Source organism: Diaporthe batatas, assembly GCF_019321695.1.
Source record: "Diaporthe batatas strain CRI 302-4 chromosome Unknown Contig00001, whole genome shotgun sequence".
Classification (NCBI taxonomy): Eukaryota; Fungi; Ascomycota; class Sordariomycetes; order Diaporthales; family Diaporthaceae; genus Diaporthe; species Diaporthe batatas.
The window spans coordinates 3,393,486-3,413,262 of record NW_025408548.1 but is presented as its reverse complement, the minus strand read 5'-3'; the positions used below and the strand labels follow the sequence as shown (position 1 = coordinate 3,413,262).

Genomic DNA, 19,777 nt, shown 5'->3' with positions numbered 1-19,777 from the left:
CTGTCTGCCGGGAAGAAACCACTGTCCTGCGTCATCATGCGGAACCGAGGTGTTCCGCGGGACCTGGAGCCACACCCAAATTTACACTGGTTGCATGTAGTGCTTATCAGGGAACCTTCTGTCACGCGCCACCTCCTGGCAGCCACCACCTGCATTGTGAGCAGGTGCCCAGGTACACAGATAGGTGCCTAGGTACCTAGGTACCTATCATCCTCTGCTAGACAAATTTCCTCCGCTTCCTCCATGTCATGGCAGTAGCACATCCGAAAGACGCCATTCGATTTCACCCATCTGCTTGGGGAAACACAGCCCGCCCCAGTACGGTAGATTTGGCGTGTTATGGCCGTTGCCTTCTATACATTGACGAGGAATCACAGCGTACCAGACGCTCCCGTGGGGGTACATACCTAGGTATGTAAGACCACTGCTGACGAGCAGGCCATCCTCGAGCAGGAGAAAGCTCGTCAAGGTGCCTAGCCATAGCAGGAGACTGAACGGGTAGAACCGAGAGCCTGTGAGACTGAACCAGCGTAGCTTCACAGACAAGGCAGCCAGAATACGAACCTTAAATGCGGTCGTGCAGGATACCGGTAGCCTCGGCTCACAGCCCACGTGCAGACAGCTGGTCGTTCAAGAACGGCGCAGACCGAATGCTCTCGAGGCACTTCAAATGTTCTGTGACACTGTGGGGCTTACCTGATCTCACTTCTATTCCGTATACATCCGAAGATATACACATGCATGGCGCCTTCATACAGTGGTAAACACTCAAGACCAATAATGCCTCATAAAAATTCCTCTTGTAGGATACCATCCTACAGGATTGTCTCCTATAAGAGATCATCCTGTATTGTAACTCATGTAGGTGACCTTGTATAAGAAAGTTTCTTATATCCCATGATTAGCTTTTAGATTAATTCGATTCAGGCCGCCTCTTCTACATATGTAACGTAACCGGGTTGAAGGTGAGTACGTTGTAGTTGTTAGTATTGGACTCTTTGTACTACCTAGGTACACATCGTAACAACTGGACAGGTGACTGAAATGTGGATCATCACGGGCGAGCGTGTGGCTTTCAGGGCTAGCAGTCAGAGGGCAATAATTATAATTTGAGCGTCCCTGACTTGTGTACCATCCAAAATTACTATTGGTCAGACAATTCTCTCTGTCTGATTTACTGCCCACACAAAGCAACTCACACTGACTGTCTATCTAAAAGAAATATACCACTTTGAAGATTGGTATGTATTTGTCTCACCAGGCACCTGGGCCGTAGCACCTCCCGGATTAAGATTCTGGTTTCGAAGAAAAGCTAACGAGGATGAGTATTTTTTCTGGGGAGATTTCGCTGGGGAACTTCCACAGTCAGGCTGGGCCTTGGAATACTACCTAGGTAGATGCCGCGAAGTGCTATGAAGGATCAGTTAGTTGACCCGACATTCGATCGCGCCATCACTTGCTTTCTCACCATGCAGATGGCCCGCAGACCAACCCTCCCTTCCGGCGGTATATAGCGTCGAGCCGTTGTTGGCATTGTGTTTTTTTAAACCCTGGGTTAAGACGCTTGGTCTTGAGCGTTCACCACTATATAAAATGTCCCCAGACATATGCGGAATAGAAGCGAAACCAGTTACCGCACGATACAAAGCAGCGAGTCACAACGCTTTTGGGCCCAGGCTTAGCTGTAGCATCATGGTCGAGGGGTTTATGTGGATTTATTAGTACGATAGCTTGAATGGAGTGAGACTCACTGCGCCGTGAAGCATGTTAACCTCTATCACTGCGGCCGTCTTCACGAGACCGTCAGGGATATAGTGCATCATCTATGACGGTATACTGAGATTCCAACAAGCCCGTCTTCCATGCACATGCCCTGAAAAGTCCTGCAAAACTGCTCTCCATCTATCCAGAAGAATTGTACTGTCCAACTTCAGCATCTGTCTGGCTTCCCGTTTACCTAGCTACGACAAACAATCCCAAATTGCTCCAACAATGCAACCTCATCAAGTTCGATGCCATGATACAAGAAAGGCCATGCAACAGAACACCCAAATACCTAGAAAGATCCCACAAGAGCGCCAATGCAAACAACCCCAAAACATCTCATCGTCCTCCATGCCAGGGCCTATGTCCTGCCCGTCACGACAAACTGTCCGGTCTCGGTGCGGACCCTCCACCCAGCCCTCTTGAGCGCCGCACCAACGTCCTGCCGCATGCGCGACACCCCGCCAGAGCTATGATTACCCAGCCCCGTGACTACGGTGAAGCCCTCACCAGAGCGGGCCCGGCGGGCCCTATCCTCGCCGAGGGCGGCCCACCAGGCCTGGGTGCGCTCGAGGGCGATGCGCACCCCATCCGCGACCGGCACGCCGTGCAGGTCGATGTGACCCGCTGACGAGTTTTCGTCGACCAGCGCCTCGTACGCCTCGCTGTGCGCCGCCTTGGACCGCCCCAGCTGCTCGCGCGCCCGCTCCGCCAGGACCCCGGCCACGGGCCGGAACAGCGCGTCTGACTTGCCCCGCCGATATGCAGCGCGTGCTGCGGTGAAGGACTCCGCTGTCGTCTCGCGGGCCTCGGCCGCGTCACGCGCCAGCTCGGTGTATGTCTTGCGTGGCCGATTGCTGGGCTGGACGGTCTGCCACTCAGTGGAGGCTTTGAGGGCGGGGGTGTTTGGGGCGGATGTCTTGGCGGCGTTCGAGGAGCTGGAAGGCGGCACCAACCGCGGGAGCGAGCTGCGACGGGTCAAGGGGCGAGAGGCGGCGAGAGCAGGCGAGACTGGGCTACTGGCTGCTTTGCCCTCTGCGTCCAAATCGAGGGGCTTGAGTCGGTATTCCACATCAAGCCTTGCCTTGCCAGCCTTGTCCTTGAGTATATCCGCCCCGGAGCGGCCTGTGTTGAGTCAGCTGAAGGCCCGAGCAGTTTGGATATGTGAAAAACAAGAAGAAGGGAGAAAGTTGTTGGCCAGGCTATCACGCCCAACGCCATGGCCAATCCGTGGAATAAGGTCTTCGTCTTGCCTTTCTTACGACCAGTGTGACCGTCGCCCCGGAAAGCTCCTTCGATTCCCTTTGGGCGGAGGCCATTATCCTCCAGAAACTGGGTGCTGAGGAGCTCCTCACAAGCCTTTGTGAAGTCCCCGTCAGCTTTTCTCAGCGCGAATTTAACGTCCATGTGCTTGAGGAGGGGAAACATGATCTCTAGCTCAGCAATCTTGCCATCCTCGTCGAGGGCCAGGACGTCAACGTCCTCGTGCAAGTCCAGCAAGTCGAACTGCTCAGACAAAGAGTCGCTGGGATCAGTCCTGGAGGAGAAGTCGGTGCAGGGCTTGGATCCCGAGTTGGAACGCGATGAGTGGGTGTTGGCAGGCCCGTCGAGCCCCGAGAGGCCATCGATATCGCCATCCACACCACAGGCGTTGAATCGAGACGCCTCTTCGGCGTCTGCATCCTTGGAGAGACCCTGGAGGATGGCCCGGGCCTCTTCAAACTGGAGGGCCAGGTCGTAGTCACCGACGATAGCAATGATGAGGGACTCATCGAGGGCAGAGCGAAACTCGTCCTGACAGGAGTTTAGCTGAGCCGACAAGTCAGGATGGGCCGAGGTGGACATGACACCGACTTACAACGAGGCTGCCCATCAGCGAGGCCGCATCGGGAACTTGGTCATGGTCATCCTCCATCCTCCGGCCCCTGTCGCCTGTCTACCTTCCAGAACGGGGGCAGAAGATACAGATGCAGGCAGTGATACAGTACATATGGGCAGGCTCATGTCCAGGAGTCGATGTTGCTGTCCTGACATAATCGGCTTTTCGCTGTGTTGTTTGCCGGTCACGGGTTGAACACGCAAAGTGATGATTCAGTTTTGGCAGTGGTTCGCGGATGCACAGGGTGCCTGATCAGGTTTAGCGCGACCGGCCAGGAGCTTATGTTTCTCTGCCGATGGGCGTGTTGGCGTGCAGGCCTTTGGGTCGGGCTAATGTCCACGCTTGTGTTGTTGGTGATTTCCAGATTGTCGTCAAGGCGAACATGAGATTTAATCTACAAAATTACAAAATGAAATAGTAGACTATAGTCTATAGTCTATGGCTCGTCACTACAGTGGTGACAAAAATGCAAAGGGTTGGAACCTCGGAATGGGGGCGTGCGAGGCTAGCAAGGCTAGGTACCTAGGTACTCAGGCAAACCAAGCATTGCCTGCTCCAGCCGGGACACCCTAACATGAGCTTGACCTACGTGGCAGCCCGTCTAGATTTGGCATGCTGGATGGATATTTTATCCAGTGCACATGGCAATGCTAACTGCCAGTGGAATCAGGCCGCCCCAGGCCTGTAAACGTTAGGTACTTAGGTACTTGACCAAGGTTCCTCAAACAGGGCTCAGCCTGAGGTCTCATGTTGCTTGGCCGCACTGGCACCACATCCATTCGAGAACCCACCCGAGCAGCCCGAGATCTCACTTACTCTGCCACAGCCTCGAGATACTGTATTTCAGGAACACCAATTCGGAGCTATGCAGTCTCGTTCCATGGGTGCCAGCGCCGCGGGGCCCGTCCACAGCCGGCCTCCACTGGCAGCAGCACGACTCTGGTGCAGAGGCAGGCCTGCTGAGTGAGCCAACGGCACCCCGCGGACGTCACCAAGATCTACAGAGTACACCACACGTACTTCGGTGCCCAGCACCCTTGCACTCGGGCGGTGGGGCTGATCCGCTCAGGAAAGGCGCCCGAAGCTCCCGAACGCAACGCTGCGTGTTGCCCTGGTGCTCTCGTGGTGTACCGAGTACCCAACGGCAGGACGGCCAGCATTGGAATATCACACCTGGGTAGACATGCAGGACAGGCTGACAGTAGGCGCAAAGGGCTTCATCTTATTAATAACCAGCTCTACCGTCCACCTGCTGACCATCCATGGTTGAAATGGATCACCACTTTGCTGCTGCTGTTTACTTCAACGACGTCACTTGCACAGGCCGCACTTGCACTCACTCTCACTCGTATTGTTGGAGCTGAACAGCCTCACCTCGGCAGGGGGCCGTCCGTACGGTGGCACCTGGCATCGTCTTCCCTGCCTGCATCAACTCTACTACCTGCCTCACGCCTGCAACATCAGGTGGCCACAGCAAGGACACTCCCGCGATATCCCCATGAGCCGAGCTCGCCGCTGCCGTTCTAGCCTGTGCAGATTTATGCGTCCAGCCTCCTCGGCTTGTGATACGGGCAGCTGCTAGGCTCAAGCTGTCAAGGTCGACTGCAACAAGGCTCGCCATCTACCACTCGGCCCTAGTTCTGTTTCAGGTATCCTCCCTAAGCTCAGGCCCGTCACTCTGTCGCCGCTGCCAGCTCCCGACTGCATGCCTGCATAAAGATCTGCCTCCCCTGGTGACCAAGCACCACCTAGTCACACGGCCCTCTCACATCACAACTCAATTCCTTCTGCCACTTCTCTTTTTTTTTTATTTGCTTGCGGTTCGCATCGTGTCGACGTCCGGCTCTCTTGGAGGACGCCGATCGACATCTACGCCATCAGACCGAGAGACCAGCCAGCTGGCTTCCGGCCTTGGCATGAAGGGCACGATGGCCACCGATAACAAGCACCCATTTTGGGGTTACCCGGCCCCGATTAAAGGGTGAGTGATCGAGCCGCCAATCTGACAGGCCTTGGCATAGCGCCTCTCTTCTTGGGGCAATCCACCATTTCCCCAAATATGGAGGGAGAGGCAGGCGGGCTAACTGGACCCCAGGCCCGAGGTTGCGTACAGGGGCGAGCGCAAGTCGAACCCGGCTATGCGAGGATGGATCTTGATGCCGGCAGCCTACCTCCTCGAGCAGGTCCGCCCTCTGAGGGAGATGATCTGGTCCAACGCCGGCTTCTCCTCCCTGCGTAAGCTCCGGGAGAAGATCGAGGACTACGAGCCACTCCATGATCCCACAGTGGTGCCGCTTGACCACAGGCTGCTCTTCGCAACAAATGGTGGTGGGGCTCCTCTTACCAATGGGAATGGCAACGGGAATGGACACGTGCCGGGACGAGATGCAGAAGCCCTGGCGGACTCATCTCCTCATACCATCTCGCTCACCAGTTATTATTCGGCCAAGACGTATCGCGAACTGTACCTAAAAGGCGACCTTACGCCTACCGACGTCGCCAAAGCCATACTGCCTCTTATTCGGCGAGACATCGAGCCCAAGGGCTCTCACCACCTCATTTTCTTCGACAGCAAGGCCGAGCTAGTCCTCAAAGCTGCCGATGAGTCGACTCAGCGATATCGCGAGAACCGCTCTCGTGGTCCGCTCGATGGCGTACCTTGTGCCATCAAGGACGAATACGACCTCGACGGATACAAGTGTTGCCTCGGATCCGTGAATGACTACACTGCAGAACTTGCTGATGAGAACGACAGCATCACGTCCTGGTGCGTCAAGAAGCTGTTGGAAGCGGGTGTCGTCATCGTGGGCAAGACGAGCATGGTCGAATTTGGGCTGGACACGCCCGGGAATAACCCTAATTACGGCACGCCGCGCAATCCATTTAATGAGGACTACTACACCGGCGGTTCCTCGTCGGGCACGGCAGCGGCCATCGGGTCCGGGCTGATCCCCATAGGGCTGGGCAGTGACGGGGGTGGGAGCATACGGATCCCGGCGAGCTTCTGCAACATCTTCGGGCTCAAGCCGACTCATGCGCGCGTTTCGTTTTGGCCCAGCGCCAACCACTCCAACACGTGCGCCGTCAACGGGCCCATGGCCGCCGACATGGAGTCTCTGGCTACCTTGTTCGAGGTCATCGCTCGGCCGCATCCGGACTCGCCCTTCGCCTTCCCCAGCGTCCCGAGGCTGCCTGCGGCGGAGCAACTGCTCGCTCAGACGCCCAGCCGGCCCAAGATCCTTGGTATCTGCCGTGCGTGGTTCAACGACTGTGCACCGGCGGTCAGGGAGTTGTGTGAGGGCATGGTGGACACTATGGTATCCAAGCACGGGTATAAGGTCGTTGACATCCAGATCCCGTTCCTGGCCGAAGGGCAATTCGCGCACGCGATGACGGTCCTGACTGACGCGTCTACATTGCTGCCCAAGTACGACAACCTCACCTATGCCAACCGGTAAGTCTTGGGTGTGGTCCTTCTCCTGCCTTGAGAAATGAGAAACCCCCAGGAAGCCCAGAAAAGCTGACTGTAACCACTTCTGCCTAGCATCCTCCTTGCACTGGGACGCACAACACCGGCAACGGATTACCTTCTTGCGCAGAAGATGCGACGCTGCCTCATGTCGCACCTATCGTACCTGTGGCAACAGAATCCCGGGATGCTGATCATCACGCCGACAACGGCGTGTGCCGGTTGGCGGATCCGGGACGGCGGCAAGGCGGGCAGCAGCAATAGCGGCGAGATGCGGGTGGGCATCTCGGATGGCGACAAGACCATCGAGACGATGCGGTACGTATGGATGGGCAACTTCTGCGGCCTGCCGTCCATCAACGTCCCTGCGGGCTACGCGACCCCGGACACCAACGGCAAGGGGGAGAGGGTGGCGGACAAGGGCACCGTCGGCAAGATCCCCGTGGGTTTCATGGCCACGGGCGAGTGGGCGTCTGAGAAGAGCCTGATCGAATTTGGAGTCGAGGCCGAGCGTGCTGGCGCTGAGTGGAGGGAGAGGCCTAAGGGGTGGGTCGATGTTGTTGAACTTGCCAAGAAGGCAAAATAGGCCGTCTCTAAGGTGGTCACCTAGACAAGTGACGGCCTCGGCCACCGACCTTTTCGCCAAGTGCGGCCTGGACTTACGGGTCCGTCATGGACCTCGTCGCGCGGGTCTGTCCCGCGCTTCAAAGTTGCACATTCGCGTGCACAGGTGGTTTGAGGGTGACATGAAAATGTCGTATTCGGGGGAGGGGTGGGGTTTTCATTTAATCTAAAACAAAGAGGTCACTCCTTTCCAGATACCATGAGGCTTAGAAGATGGATGTCGGCCGAGGAATGTGGCGAAGCTTATACACCACGATCCTTCCTCCGATGATCACGATCACGGAGCTGCATATATTAGACAGAGGGTGCAATTTTGCATCAACATTGTTCGATGATTTTTCTCATCCGACCCGGGCTCATCTTCCTGTGCTGAATACCCTGGATGTGAGCGGAGAAGGTAAGCGGTAGGCACTCAGCTCACCACAATAACGTGATCCCCTCCCTCAACGCCCTCAACTAGAACAGTGTCGAACACCACGCCCGTTTTCCTATACCAAATAGGCTCGACTGCTCTGCCGTCCACCATCACGGAAGGCTTACTCCCCTGCTGTACGACCGGCAAAATCAAGCTCCCCGCTGTTCCAACAGGCGTGCTCACACTGGCATTATACGCGCCCTCCTCCGCAACGTCCCAGCGAGCTTTGAATTTGCCCAGGGCCGTCATAAAACCGCCCTCGGCAAAGCTCAGCCCACCAAACTGCGGCGCAAAAGACCACGCACTCCCCACGCGCGCGGTAACGGTCAGTCCCAGGACAAACTCGGTCAACGCACTGGTAGGGCCAGACGACCACCCGTGCGCATGCGAGACATAGCTGAAATCGTTTCCGTACCCTCGGCTCCACCGGTAGCCAAACGTGCCATTGACAAGGTAACCCTCGACGACGGTGCTCTGCGTACCGTTGGTATTATCGAGGTACCATCCCCAGCTCGTCCGGATGAGATCCAAGGCACGCTGGGTCTCACCGGCCGCCAGGTGCGCCTGTATCTCGAACGACGAGATGAACGGGCTGATGTTTCCGGGGAGCTCCGGGGCCTCGGCACCGATGGGCGTCCAGTTGTCCGTCAGGCGCGACGAGATGGACCGTGCCGTGGAAGTGTTGGCGCCGACGACCCCAAATAGCACCGCCATGGCGTTCGCGTCTTGTGGGTGCAATGCCGTCGCCGTCGCATTGTCCCTAAAGGCCCCGTAGCCTTCGTCGAAGCAGTGCGCCAGGGTGGCGTTCTGCAATGCCGCCGCGCGCTGGGTCCAAAGAGCCGTGAGGTCGGTTGTTGTGCTGCCAATGTCGCTGCTGCCTTCCCCTTGCCAGGCTGCCAGGTCTGCACCCGTGGTGAGCGTCCGATACAGGATCATCTGCGCCGACGACATGTTGAAGCCCGTCTGCCAGCGCGCCCAGTCACGGGTGCCAGTGACGTTGAGCAGGCCCGACGGTGAGGGCTGCACCTTGGCGTAAATGTAGTTCATCGCGGCGAGGTAGCCGTCCCAGTTGCGCGCGAGGAAGTCCGTGTCGTTGGTGTACAGCACGTAATTGTACGTCCCGATCATAGTCCACATGTGATATGTATCACTGCCCTGCTGGAGCAGAGGCGGGCCTGCCTCGGGGAACGAGCCGTCCTTGTTCTGATAGTCGTACATGACCTGCAGCGCGTTGCGCACGCTGTCGAGGTCGCCTACACTCACGAAGGTCGACGGCACGGCGATTCCCATGTCGCCAGGCCAGACCGCGCGATCGCGCTTTGCCCCATCGACGATGATTGTGTCTCCTGGGCCCAGGGTCCCGTTGTTGACCCAGCTTGTGTTGACGAATGGGACCCAGCGCCCAGTGTTGACGGGCACGGCGTTGGTCTGAAGCGTGTACGCTCCGCTATACCAGATCTTATTCAAGAGGTCATCGGAGCTGTGGAAGTAGCCCTGGTATGCCCTGAGGTTTGACCATGTCGGCTGGAACCCGATCTCGAGCTCTATGGAGGATACATCTACCGATGCGGACTCGGATATCAGGAACAGAGTCAGGTACCGAAAGCCTCCTCGGATCTTCTCGTCGGGCATCGTATAAGTGATGGTCTCCGTGCCGGTGAAGTTGGAGTAAATTGCTCCATCCGGACCAACGAACTTGCCATTGGAAGCGTCTGACCACTCTCCTATCCAGTTCTTGGCCTCCGAAAAGGCCAGCCCCACCGCACCACTGCTTGCCCCTGAAGAAGTGTACTTGAGCGTGACGATGCCGCCGACCTCCTTGCCGAAGTCAAAGATAAGTTTGGACCCGTTGGTGGCCAGGTGTGCCGACCCATTCCAGGACGATATGATGACCCCATCGGCGGCCGACAGGACAGAACTGGGAGAGACGGTCCTTGACTCTGGCGCGTAGTTGTTGACATCCCATTCGCCCGGAAACGCAGCTTCGGAGATGGTGCTGCAGGTGGTGTCCCTCCAGCACGACTGGCCGAGAGCACTAGAGACCAGGAGGCCAAGGAGCACGGTCAGGGCCATCATGTTGAACTTCGAGGCGCTGGAGTTTAGGAGCATAATGGGCATGGCAGGTTGCATCCCACACTCCGTGCCCAGTAGTCTCCTGTTGTGTTATACCATGTCGGTGAACCTCAACGTCGGCAAGGGAGCAAGGGCCAGCGCCCAATGACCGTTCTGGCGGCCAAATTTGGCGTTGGTTTCCGCGTAGCTCGGTACATTTTGGGCACCGAGATTCACTGGCAAATTCGGAAATCAGAGAAGATGGTTTTCGTCATATTCATTCGGCAAGGGCTACATGGGTGACGGCACTGGGGACCCTCTTCACGAGCGCTGGAGCGGTTCGTTCGGGCGAGAGTACTTAAGTAACCAGTCCGGGGAAGCTGGGGAAGACCCCTGAAAAGCGCGGGGATATGCCCAGCGGGGGCGACAAGCTCGCTTCAATTGTGCCGAGACTGGGTAGGCACTGACTAGTCCACTCTAATGGTAGGGATGGGCTAGGTCATCATAGACCGCCTAAGATTAACGCGTATGTTTTCAGCCAAGGATATTTCAGTCTTACTCATATGTGAAGCCTCTCCACAACGTTGCCTCAGTATATGTACAAAAAGTGACCTGCTGATGGTTCCTGTAAGTAGAACCTGAAATATCTCAAGCCTGTCGCACTCCAGGAGGTAGCTTGCATAGAATGAATCATGCTCTAATCGACTTGACTGCATTTCGGCAAGGGGGGAATTCACGTCAAGATCTGCCGATCACACAACGGAATTCCGTTTTAGTAGAATATTGAGTTCAAGTACCGCGTAAACCTCGGCCATGACCGAACACCGGGAAACCTTTCACGCAGGCGAACAGCACACGTTCCTGCGCTAGGTCATGCTCCTCGCGAACGGGACACGGACAAAGAAGCGTTGCATTGTGCCGTGGATTGTCTAGATGGATCTGCCTGGCTCCAAGGTTCGCGAAGAGAAGAGGCAAAATCCTTGAAAAGAAACTCGTCTCAAGTATGGGACTCGGTCGATCATCCGTGCCACTATACCCCAACCTTAAGAGTCACCGTGCAAACTCTCGACTGGATGAACTCCCGCCAGTTGATCACCTGGGCAGACCCGTGAATCTGGAACCGCCGAGGAGGTTACAACACCCATCTCCAAATCTTGGTTTCGTGTAGAACCTGCACATATTTCTCATATTTCTGTCCCGGCTGTGTTTAGCACGCATGCAATCCAGCCGCGGGACAGAAGGCAACCTTACGCTGACTTTCCTCAGGCGCACTTTTCTCCTGGTAACATCTTTTGTTTTGTTCCATGACCGCTTTCGTCCCCAGACCTAACTCTGCAAGTTCGCTTGCGAACAGGGTGTTGCATAATACCAATAGCATGAAGCGTACACCGCAATCCTTCATTATTACCGGATCGTATCCGTGCCGGTCCCTGAGTGTGACAAAGAGCATGAAGCATATGTCGACGTGAGATATGTGATTTCTGAATCTCCCAATCGCCATGGCAGTGAGGGCCTGGCCGGCTGCACACAAGTTGCCTGCTGGTGCTGTCTCTCCCAGAACACTATGACTTAGAATATTAATGTAAGCTCTGTATTCATATCCAATGATGCTGCAATACGCCATGTAACGCTATACTGGGATCGGGTATTGCGTTGAAAATCACGCTGTGTATGGAACCATGTAATTCTTGAAATACATAGTAGTTCAGTTTCAGTCCAGGAGTAATTCCCAGGAGCAAACAGTCAGTACGTTAAGCAGATGCAGTCGCTAGTCATCCATGATACTTGAGGATCAGTACATTGATATTCAAAAGGCAGCAAGGATACCCAGGCAGGCACGTTCGGTATCCCCGTTGCTCTTCTTTTTCTCATCCGAACGTTGCTTATGATAGTCATATGACCCCTAGGACTCGAGTGTCAGGGTCTGAGCACTGCCAACGCTGGGATCGACGAGACGCCTGAGTTGCTCAACTGGTCCGGCCTATCCGGGCAGAGTGATCGCTGTCGGCCTCCCGAGGAGCATCCCACCAGACCTCGGGGGCAGAATAACATTTTCTAAGTGCGACGTGGGCCGACCCGATTCCGACCAACCCCCGATTCCGACCGTCAACTATAAATGCAAACGCTGGGCCTTAAGCATTCACCACTACATGATGGCACCGTGTATAGCTTCGGACATGGACGGAATAGCAGCAAAATATCCAATTTAAAGTAGTGTTTAATACTTTATTATAGTAGTAGAATTAGTTAATAGTTTTATTCTTACTTTATATATATTTAAAAAGTATATAATTCCTTTATATTATTATAAATACTTAAAGTCCTAGTAAATTTTTTTTAAAAAAGAAGAAATTTTAAAAATTAGTAGTCTACTTTATCCTTTAGGGTTAGGGCTATAAAAATTTATTTAAATCTAGTAGGGGGGTGTTAAAGTCGGTCGGAATCTCGGCCGCCTATGTTACCAAGTAGGTGGTGTGGGTGGCCCATTTGTCTTTCCGTGATCATCCTTTCCAAGAATTATGAGCTCAACGGTATGCGGTAACCTCTTCACGGCCGCGACTATTCACGGATACGATGGGAATTTGCTGCGGGCTTTCGGGTGCCTTTGAAGCTTCGAAACTGGAAACGTGAGAAGACTGACTCTGCGTCCAGGACCCCCTGCATTGACCATGTCGTCTCATCGACCCGGGCAACCTCAGGAGTAGCGTTTCTAATTCCGTGATCCCAGAGCCGATTTGGGGGAACCTTACTTTCGGGTCTGGTCGTCCCAAGACATCTTCAGTCATTAGGGCATAGGGCTCAAGTGCTGCAAATGTATACCTAGAGCGGTGATTGGCCCCTCAGGCCGAGCGCCCATTCTCTCGGGTGCATCCAGTCGCATTTTCTCAGGCCAATATGCCGTTGATGCGTTGTCCATCAATATTTCACATTGGGTCCAAGTTCCACGAAGAATTTGAAAAGATCAGTCAAATTTTCTAATTGAGCCTCGACTCAGCTATCTTATGATGTGGTTCTAGAGTGACCCCTGAACAGCTCCATTAGCCCACCTCAAACAGCCAAGCCATAGAGGAATATTTACGGCTCTGGATAGGTAATTATGGATAGCAACGGTGATGCTAGACTATGTCGGCCTACCTTGAGCCCTGACCCATGTCTCCCATGTGCGATTATGTGAGTACGCCCCAACTATGATTTTCGGATTTGCCTGATGGTGATCTTGGCAATTCTAGCTTCAGCAGGGCAGCCCCTTCGACCCCTGAGTACTGATTCGGCAGACATCAGACGTCACTTCAGACAACGACGAAACCACGACTTGAAGTCAATATCGATTTCCTCATCCGGAGTCTGGCGAGCGGATGGGGTTCAAGATTTAGGATGGCACTTCGGAGACATCACATAGGCCGACAACAGATTCCGCATGCACTCGAAATTGTATATATATAACAGTGCTGGGCCTATCTAATACACATAAAGATCAGGTTGCACTCCTTCCATCATTATCATCACAGCGAGATTCACTCCACATTCTTTCCAGGTGCAGGCACATACATTCTTTTCTAAAATAATTGTTTATTCTTTTCCAATCAGACAGTCTTTCCTGTTTAATCGATATTTTCGATCAACCCTCTTTCGACAAGATGAGGACTAACGCCATCATTTGCGCTTTCATGGCCATCACGGCCAATGCTGGTCCACTGAACAAGCGCCAGGCCGCTGCAGGTATGTGACTATCGCTGGGATTCCAATATGATAAGAAGTTCCATGGACGCCGTGGTTGCCTTGGACCATGTTTTAGGAAGTAGTGGTGCTCAAGTGGTCTGGATTTGTGTGAAGGTTCTAGTCTGACATATATATAAATAGGCAACCTCCAAACATTCACTGGCAATGTTGGAGGAGCGACTGCCCCTGCCGTAAGCTGCTTCTGACCCCGTCTGGAGGGCATAGTCACCGAGGCAATTCGGTTCTCGTTCACGGGCTAATTTTGGATCTTCTAGGTCACCAACGTCGGCGGTGACAGACCGTTCGTGGTGGACGGAGTCAAAGACACGTTCAAGGCTGCTGGAGGCGCTCTTGACCGCTCATGCTCCATCCAAAAGAACGCGTGCGCCGAGGCGGCCAACTCAGGTGCTGATGCCAGCATCACTGTCGCGGACTGTGATGCTCAGCGCCAGGAGTGTTCCCAGGCTGCCCAGACCGCTGCTGCAGGTGCCCAGGACGCCCAGGCCGGTGCTGGGGCTGCTGGCAATAAGAACAATGACAGCGCGGCTGCCGCTGGTGGCGCCAACGCTGCTGGTGGTGACCAAGCCAAGGAAAATAAGGGACAGGGAGCCGGCGACCAAGCAGCGGCTGAGTGCAACGCAGCGGCCGGACAAGCAGCAGGACAAAAGAATGCCACAGCCGGTGCCGCAGCTGGTGCCGCAGCTGGTGCCGCAGCTGGAGGCGCAGCCGTACTCCCTGACGGCCGTATCGCGCAGGATGCCGTCCCAGAGAACTTCAACGTGCTGGCGTCCCCGTTCAAGTCGGCAGTTGTCAAGGGTGACGGGCTGAACTTCAGCGATGTGATTACCTTCCCGGATATCCAGCCGTCAATCTTCGACGCGGCGGGCAACACCAAGGCGTTCCAGATCAACATCAACGACCGTAAGCATCAACTTTCACCCAATATGGATCCCCGTCTTTCATGTTTTGGGATATTCTAGAATACAGCACCACAGGATTCGTAGCAGGACTAACGTCAACTCTAGAGTCCATCTTCGTGCCCGAGGGCCAGGCCCCTCAAGACCAGTTCCGACGTGCCGACCTGCTTCCCAGCATTGCCTCGACTCTGAACAACGTCTCCACTACCGGCGTGAAGACGATGCACTTCTCACTCCAGCAAGATCCCGCCAAGCCTCTCGCTCTCACTACCAACGAGTACCAGCTGGCATTCCTTGAGACTGCAGACTTTGAGAGCCGCATCTTTGACGTGCGCGTCGGCACTGGCACCACCAGCCCGAGCCTGACCGGAGAGAACATCGTCGTCCTTGGCCGCTCTGGGGACGCCATTCAGGAGATGTTTGTTGCCCCTTTCTCGGCGGACCTGCAAAACTTTGCCGTGACCTTGGACTTTGACCAGAAGTAAGCCTTTGTGCCGTGTTTAAAAAGACATACATGAACGAAACTGACGCGTTTGCAACAGCACCATGCAAGTCTTCCACAGCACCGGACAGACCCCTCTCGCACAGGTTTCCGAGGCTGTCGCCAACGACAACACGGGTAATGGCGAGTACCACTTTGCGCTTCTCAAATTGGCGGACGCGCAGGGGCAGCAGGCTGCGGGCATTGATGAGGGCATGGCCTTTGCGGGTATTTTCATGGAAGACTCAGCCGGTGGCGCTATCACGCTGCAGTAAGTTGTCATCTCAGAAGAGCCAATGCAGCACATGCAAAACATGGATTAGTACACTCGGGATTGGTTCATAAAATTGGAGATAGTTTGGGTGTTGTATTTCCCCCCAAGGTTTTAGATTCACATATGTATCTAGGTAACGTCGCCTGCGCCGAGATGGCAGTCCGCCTTTCAGCCACAGTTCCACTTCTGATTAGTATGCCTAGAGGGTTCAGCGTCATTGTCCGTCCACTCACGAGGGGACAGTAAGAGAATCTGGGCTCGAACGTTTTCTGAACCGAGTGTATTGTAGGCCCTGTTGATTCAACTTGCAGTGACTAGCATAAATTTGACAAAGAGCACAAATTGTCGTTTTTCTGGGCCAGCACTGTGGAAAATTGATTATTTATCTAGGTACCTAGGTACCTAGGTAGTTAAGTATATTTGATCCCACGTTCTCCCTGGTCCAAGACTGATTAGATCCAGCAGCAAGCTATGGAATTAACCACGCCGAATTCACATGGGCAGGCAAGCACATATTCGATTGCCTCAGAATTTGAGAGAGCACTGGCTCTCCAGAATTTGACGTGGACATGATTCCAATCAATATTGGGACTGCTCCATAGTCCGCACTGGAGTAGGTGCTTGAGTCACCTAACTACCTACCTAGGTAGGTACCTTGGACTCCCAAAGCAATCCAAACACCTGGGCAGTTATTTGCATCAAACTGGTGGCAATGCTAGACCAGGAGCTATTTCACTCCGGTCTGCGCTAGGAAACAATTCGACTGTGTACTTGTCCGTGCTTGTCTAATTTGGACCTCTCTTCCATCCACCTGGCAGCAATGATACTGTCCACTGTGTGGTTGTGTTCGGAACTCTGAGAATTTACTGTGGTTTACGACTGAGTCGAAAAGGACTGTTCAAAACCAGTCCCGCTAGAACCAGGCATACCTAGGTATGTTTCTTTGCTTGAATGAGTTCTGTAGTAATTGCCCCCCTCGCCCCGCCCCCAAAAAAGTGAACATTGTGCGTTTCTGCTCTTTTATAGCTGTGTACTGGGCGAGAACACACAGGAGGCCCAAAACACCCACAACACTCAACACCAATAAGACTTTGCATTTCGGCATCCGTCTTCCACGGAGCCGGCTGGGCACGTCTTCCTACATATGTAGCCCATGCCGTGGCACCCAGAGCAGGGCCGCAACGGGAAGTGATTGCACTACATGTGAGCAAACTGTCCCTAGACGGTGGGCTATGATACGCAAGGGCGAGCGTGATTGTTGTGCAGTGCCATAAGTCTGTGTCAGCGAAGGGGCAGGTGGAGCCGTGACATTGTTGCAACATTGAACCAGGGTGCAGTGGCTCAGTCCAAATCATTGATGGCTGAATGTCAAAGGCTATTGGGGCCAGTTGCAATCATGTCGTACTCGACTTGTTCAGAGCGAAAAGCTGTTACTACAGATTGGAAAGACTGAGATTGTCGCAGGGCCGTAACTACGGCATATTGGTGTAAGTGTGTCTTTGCTATGTAGATGTCTCGAGGCTGACTTGTGAATGGATGTGGCACAGCACAGCGCATGAAATTTTTGTTGTTCTGGTTTTATACAGAACAGACTCGCGCAGTACGTGCTCACAGTAAACATGCGCTTAGACCTACTTGAGTAAGAGACGAGACAGTCTTGACTGTATCTAAGTGCTGGGGCTAATGGTATACACTCTAAATTTAAAGAAGGTTGTCCAATTTTTTTTTTTGAGACGTAGCGCGACAAGACCATAGCAATGCTGCAAGCCATTCCCGCTAGGATGATGGCAGGCTAATACGTCACTTCAACAAGAGGCACAGCCACGCCGAGGCGAAAGCTGGTCCCAGGCCGCTTTGATGTTTGAATTTGGAGGATGGGGCCGCCGTAATCTTGGCATGGCCAGGGTGAGTTTAGGCGCAGAGGCTCAAGTACATATGGATACTTAGTACCTAGCTGCCCAGGTGGGTAATGTGATGCCATGCCATGCAAATGCATAGATGCTGTGCAGTGCTGTCAACAATGCGCGCTGGAAGCGCTACAGCATGGCGGACCACGGCCTCATGCCAGCCACCTAGATACCTTGGTACTTAGGTACACAAGCACCTACCTAGGTAGGTACGTACTTGAGTACCAAGTAAGCATTTCTCACCCTCTTATCTCCTGCTAGTCCCTCCCTCTGACTGCAGGAGGCTGCCGCCCGGCACAAAGGAGGAGGGGCTCTGGTTGAGAAGAATCAATCAAAACCGCTCACCATGGATGGGGACAGCATTAAAGCGCCGCACGTGATGATCCCAAGGGCGCTAATGCAGCCACTCCAATGTTGCCTTATTATTCTTAGTGCAAGTGCACCGTTTCTGGCGCCTCTGGAGAACGGCTGAACTGTCTCTGGGTCCTGTGAGGAGAAGGGGGGGCCTCCAGGGGTGGTGGGACACGGGTGCCCAGCACCCAGAAGCGCCAAACCCACCTGCCTACCTGCCTACCTGCCCAGGTACAGTAAGTACCTCTGTAGGTGGTCAGGCAGGCAGGTAGGTCAGGGTACCTACCTGGGTAGACAGTCTTCCCCCCTGCTGCGGTCCCCCGTTTGGCAACCAGGCGGGTGGGTGATGGGCCCCCCCTCCCCCTTTCAGGACAGAACAGAGGCGGATGGAAGAAGAGCAAGGCTTCCAGACCAAATGGGGTCGAGATCCATCCACCACAAAGTCATGGTCATGACACCTGCGCAGCACCACTATTTGCCGCGACCAACGCACTGAATACGACGTTCGACGTTGGTCTGTTCCAGCAACAAGAGGACGGCAGCGTCAATCCTGACAGCCCAGCTCTTTGTTCGCCCACGCACCAGCGGCCAGTAAGCCAGTACAGAGTACAGAGTACAGAGCCAGTAATAATAATTCTCGCACCAGCTTTGCGCCAGCTTTGCACCAGCTCTGCACCAGACCCGGCGTCATCACCACCGTCACCGTCGCCTTGTTGTTCTGCTGGCTCGCGCGCCCCCTCGACGCCGAACAGGTGGTGAAGGAAGACCCCTGGTCCACTCTTCCTAGCCCAAGCCCGGAGCCCAAGCCCATACCGCTTAAATCGTCCATTACGCCCCTCCACTAGAGCCCGAATCCGATGCGACGAGACACGCCGGCAGCCCGGTTAGGTCCACTCAATTGTTCTTCTCCTGAATCGTACCCTATAACGTCGCTTCAACCAGACGGCACTCGACTGTCCTGCCCTGCCCTGCCCTGCCCTGCCCTGCCCTGCCCGTGTCGGCTGGCTCACCTTCGACCTCGAACTCGACCTTGACCTCGTCCTCGACCTCGCTCTCGCCCTCGCCCTCGACACTGGCCTCGACACGTCTGACCGACACGGCCGCCTTCCTCTTTGAGAAGTCGCCACCCATCCCACCAAGTCCTCGGCGGCACTCTCTCCCTCACCCCAGGCTGCCCTGCCCACCTCAAACCGCCACAGAGCAACCGCAGGAGCGTCGGGTGGGATTTGGGATCTGCTGCCTTACGAACGGGCCTGATCGAGGCCTCTCCTCGACCCCAGATGATGGTGCGTACTACAGCCCCCCTGTCCCCGAACTCGAAGCACGAAGCACGAAGCGCGAAGCACGAAGCACGGCACCGGCCCGCATCGAGGAACCTGATCTTGCTCCCACGGCGGCCGCCCCGAAAGTCCTGCCCCGGAAGACGGGTCAGGCTGTCTGCCAAACCCGGGGCTCCTTGGACGGGAAACGTCCACAACTGTCACCATGAGGACCCAGCTGACTGACACATGTTGTTCACCTAAGCAGACCTCATCTAGGCCCCGCGAAGTTGGCGCCAGCTTTGCAGCACGACGTGGCCATGCCAACACACTTTCGATATCTGACCCGAGCCACCATGTCACCGAGGCAATAGGCACCTTGTACGGCTCTGACGACGACTCCGACGTCGACACCCGGGAGCACCGCAAGAGTCGCCCCTTGAGCTTCCTCTCATACGGCGATGAGCAGCTGCCAGATGCCGCCAAGAACCCGGGCGGCGCCCAGGACTCGAGGCAGCCACTTCAACGATCTATCTCGGACAACACGCACGTGGGCTCCTACGATGGCAGCCCGGCTCCAACCCTGTCTCAGCTGACAATGCCGATTCAGCGAGGCCCACCACAAGACACCGGGCCCCCCTCGCCGGGCGGCACAATGTCCCCAA

The 19,777-nt window shown here is 55.0% G+C and overlaps 4 protein-coding genes across 4 annotated transcripts; 2 read left to right on the top strand and 2 right to left on the bottom strand.

Annotated features, from left to right (window-relative positions):
* Positions 1–1,703: 1,703 nt before the first annotated feature.
* KVR01_000814 (uncharacterized protein) lies at positions 1,704–3,812 on the bottom strand. The gene is made up of 3 exons (XM_044793494.1): positions 3,623–3,812; positions 3,018–3,558; positions 1,704–2,889 (listed from the first exon to the last, which is right to left on the bottom strand). Exons 1-3 carry the CDS (start codon positions 3,677–3,679, stop codon positions 2,126–2,128), a joined length of 1,362 nt encoding a protein of 453 aa, XP_044650763.1. The 5' UTR covers positions 3,680–3,812; the 3' UTR covers positions 1,704–2,125.
* A 621-nt stretch (positions 3,813–4,433) lies between these two features.
* On the top strand, positions 4,434–8,080 carry KVR01_000750 (uncharacterized protein). Its single transcript, XM_044787990.1, has 3 exons — positions 4,434–5,624; positions 5,739–7,097; positions 7,188–8,080. Exons 1-3 carry the CDS (start codon positions 5,560–5,562, stop codon positions 7,696–7,698), a joined length of 1,935 nt encoding a protein of 644 aa, XP_044650699.1. The 5' UTR covers positions 4,434–5,559; the 3' UTR covers positions 7,699–8,080.
* Positions 8,081–8,148: 68 nt separating this feature from the next.
* On the bottom strand, positions 8,149–10,227 carry KVR01_000833 (uncharacterized protein; the record flags this gene model as incomplete). Its single annotated transcript, XM_044792465.1, has 1 exon — positions 8,149–10,227. The coding sequence occupies one exon, from the start codon at positions 10,225–10,227 to the stop codon at positions 8,149–8,151; it is 2,079 nt and encodes a 692-aa protein (XP_044650782.1).
* A 3,614-nt stretch (positions 10,228–13,841) lies between these two features.
* Positions 13,842–15,695, top strand: KVR01_000720 (uncharacterized protein; the record flags this gene model as incomplete). Its single annotated transcript, XM_044792300.1, has 5 exons — positions 13,842–13,923; positions 14,065–14,114; positions 14,199–14,844; positions 14,949–15,321; positions 15,383–15,695. The coding sequence occupies 5 exons, from the start codon at positions 13,842–13,844 to the stop codon at positions 15,594–15,596; spliced, it is 1,365 nt and encodes a 454-aa protein (XP_044650669.1). The 3' UTR covers positions 15,597–15,695.
* Positions 15,696–19,777: the final 4,082 nt, after the last annotated feature.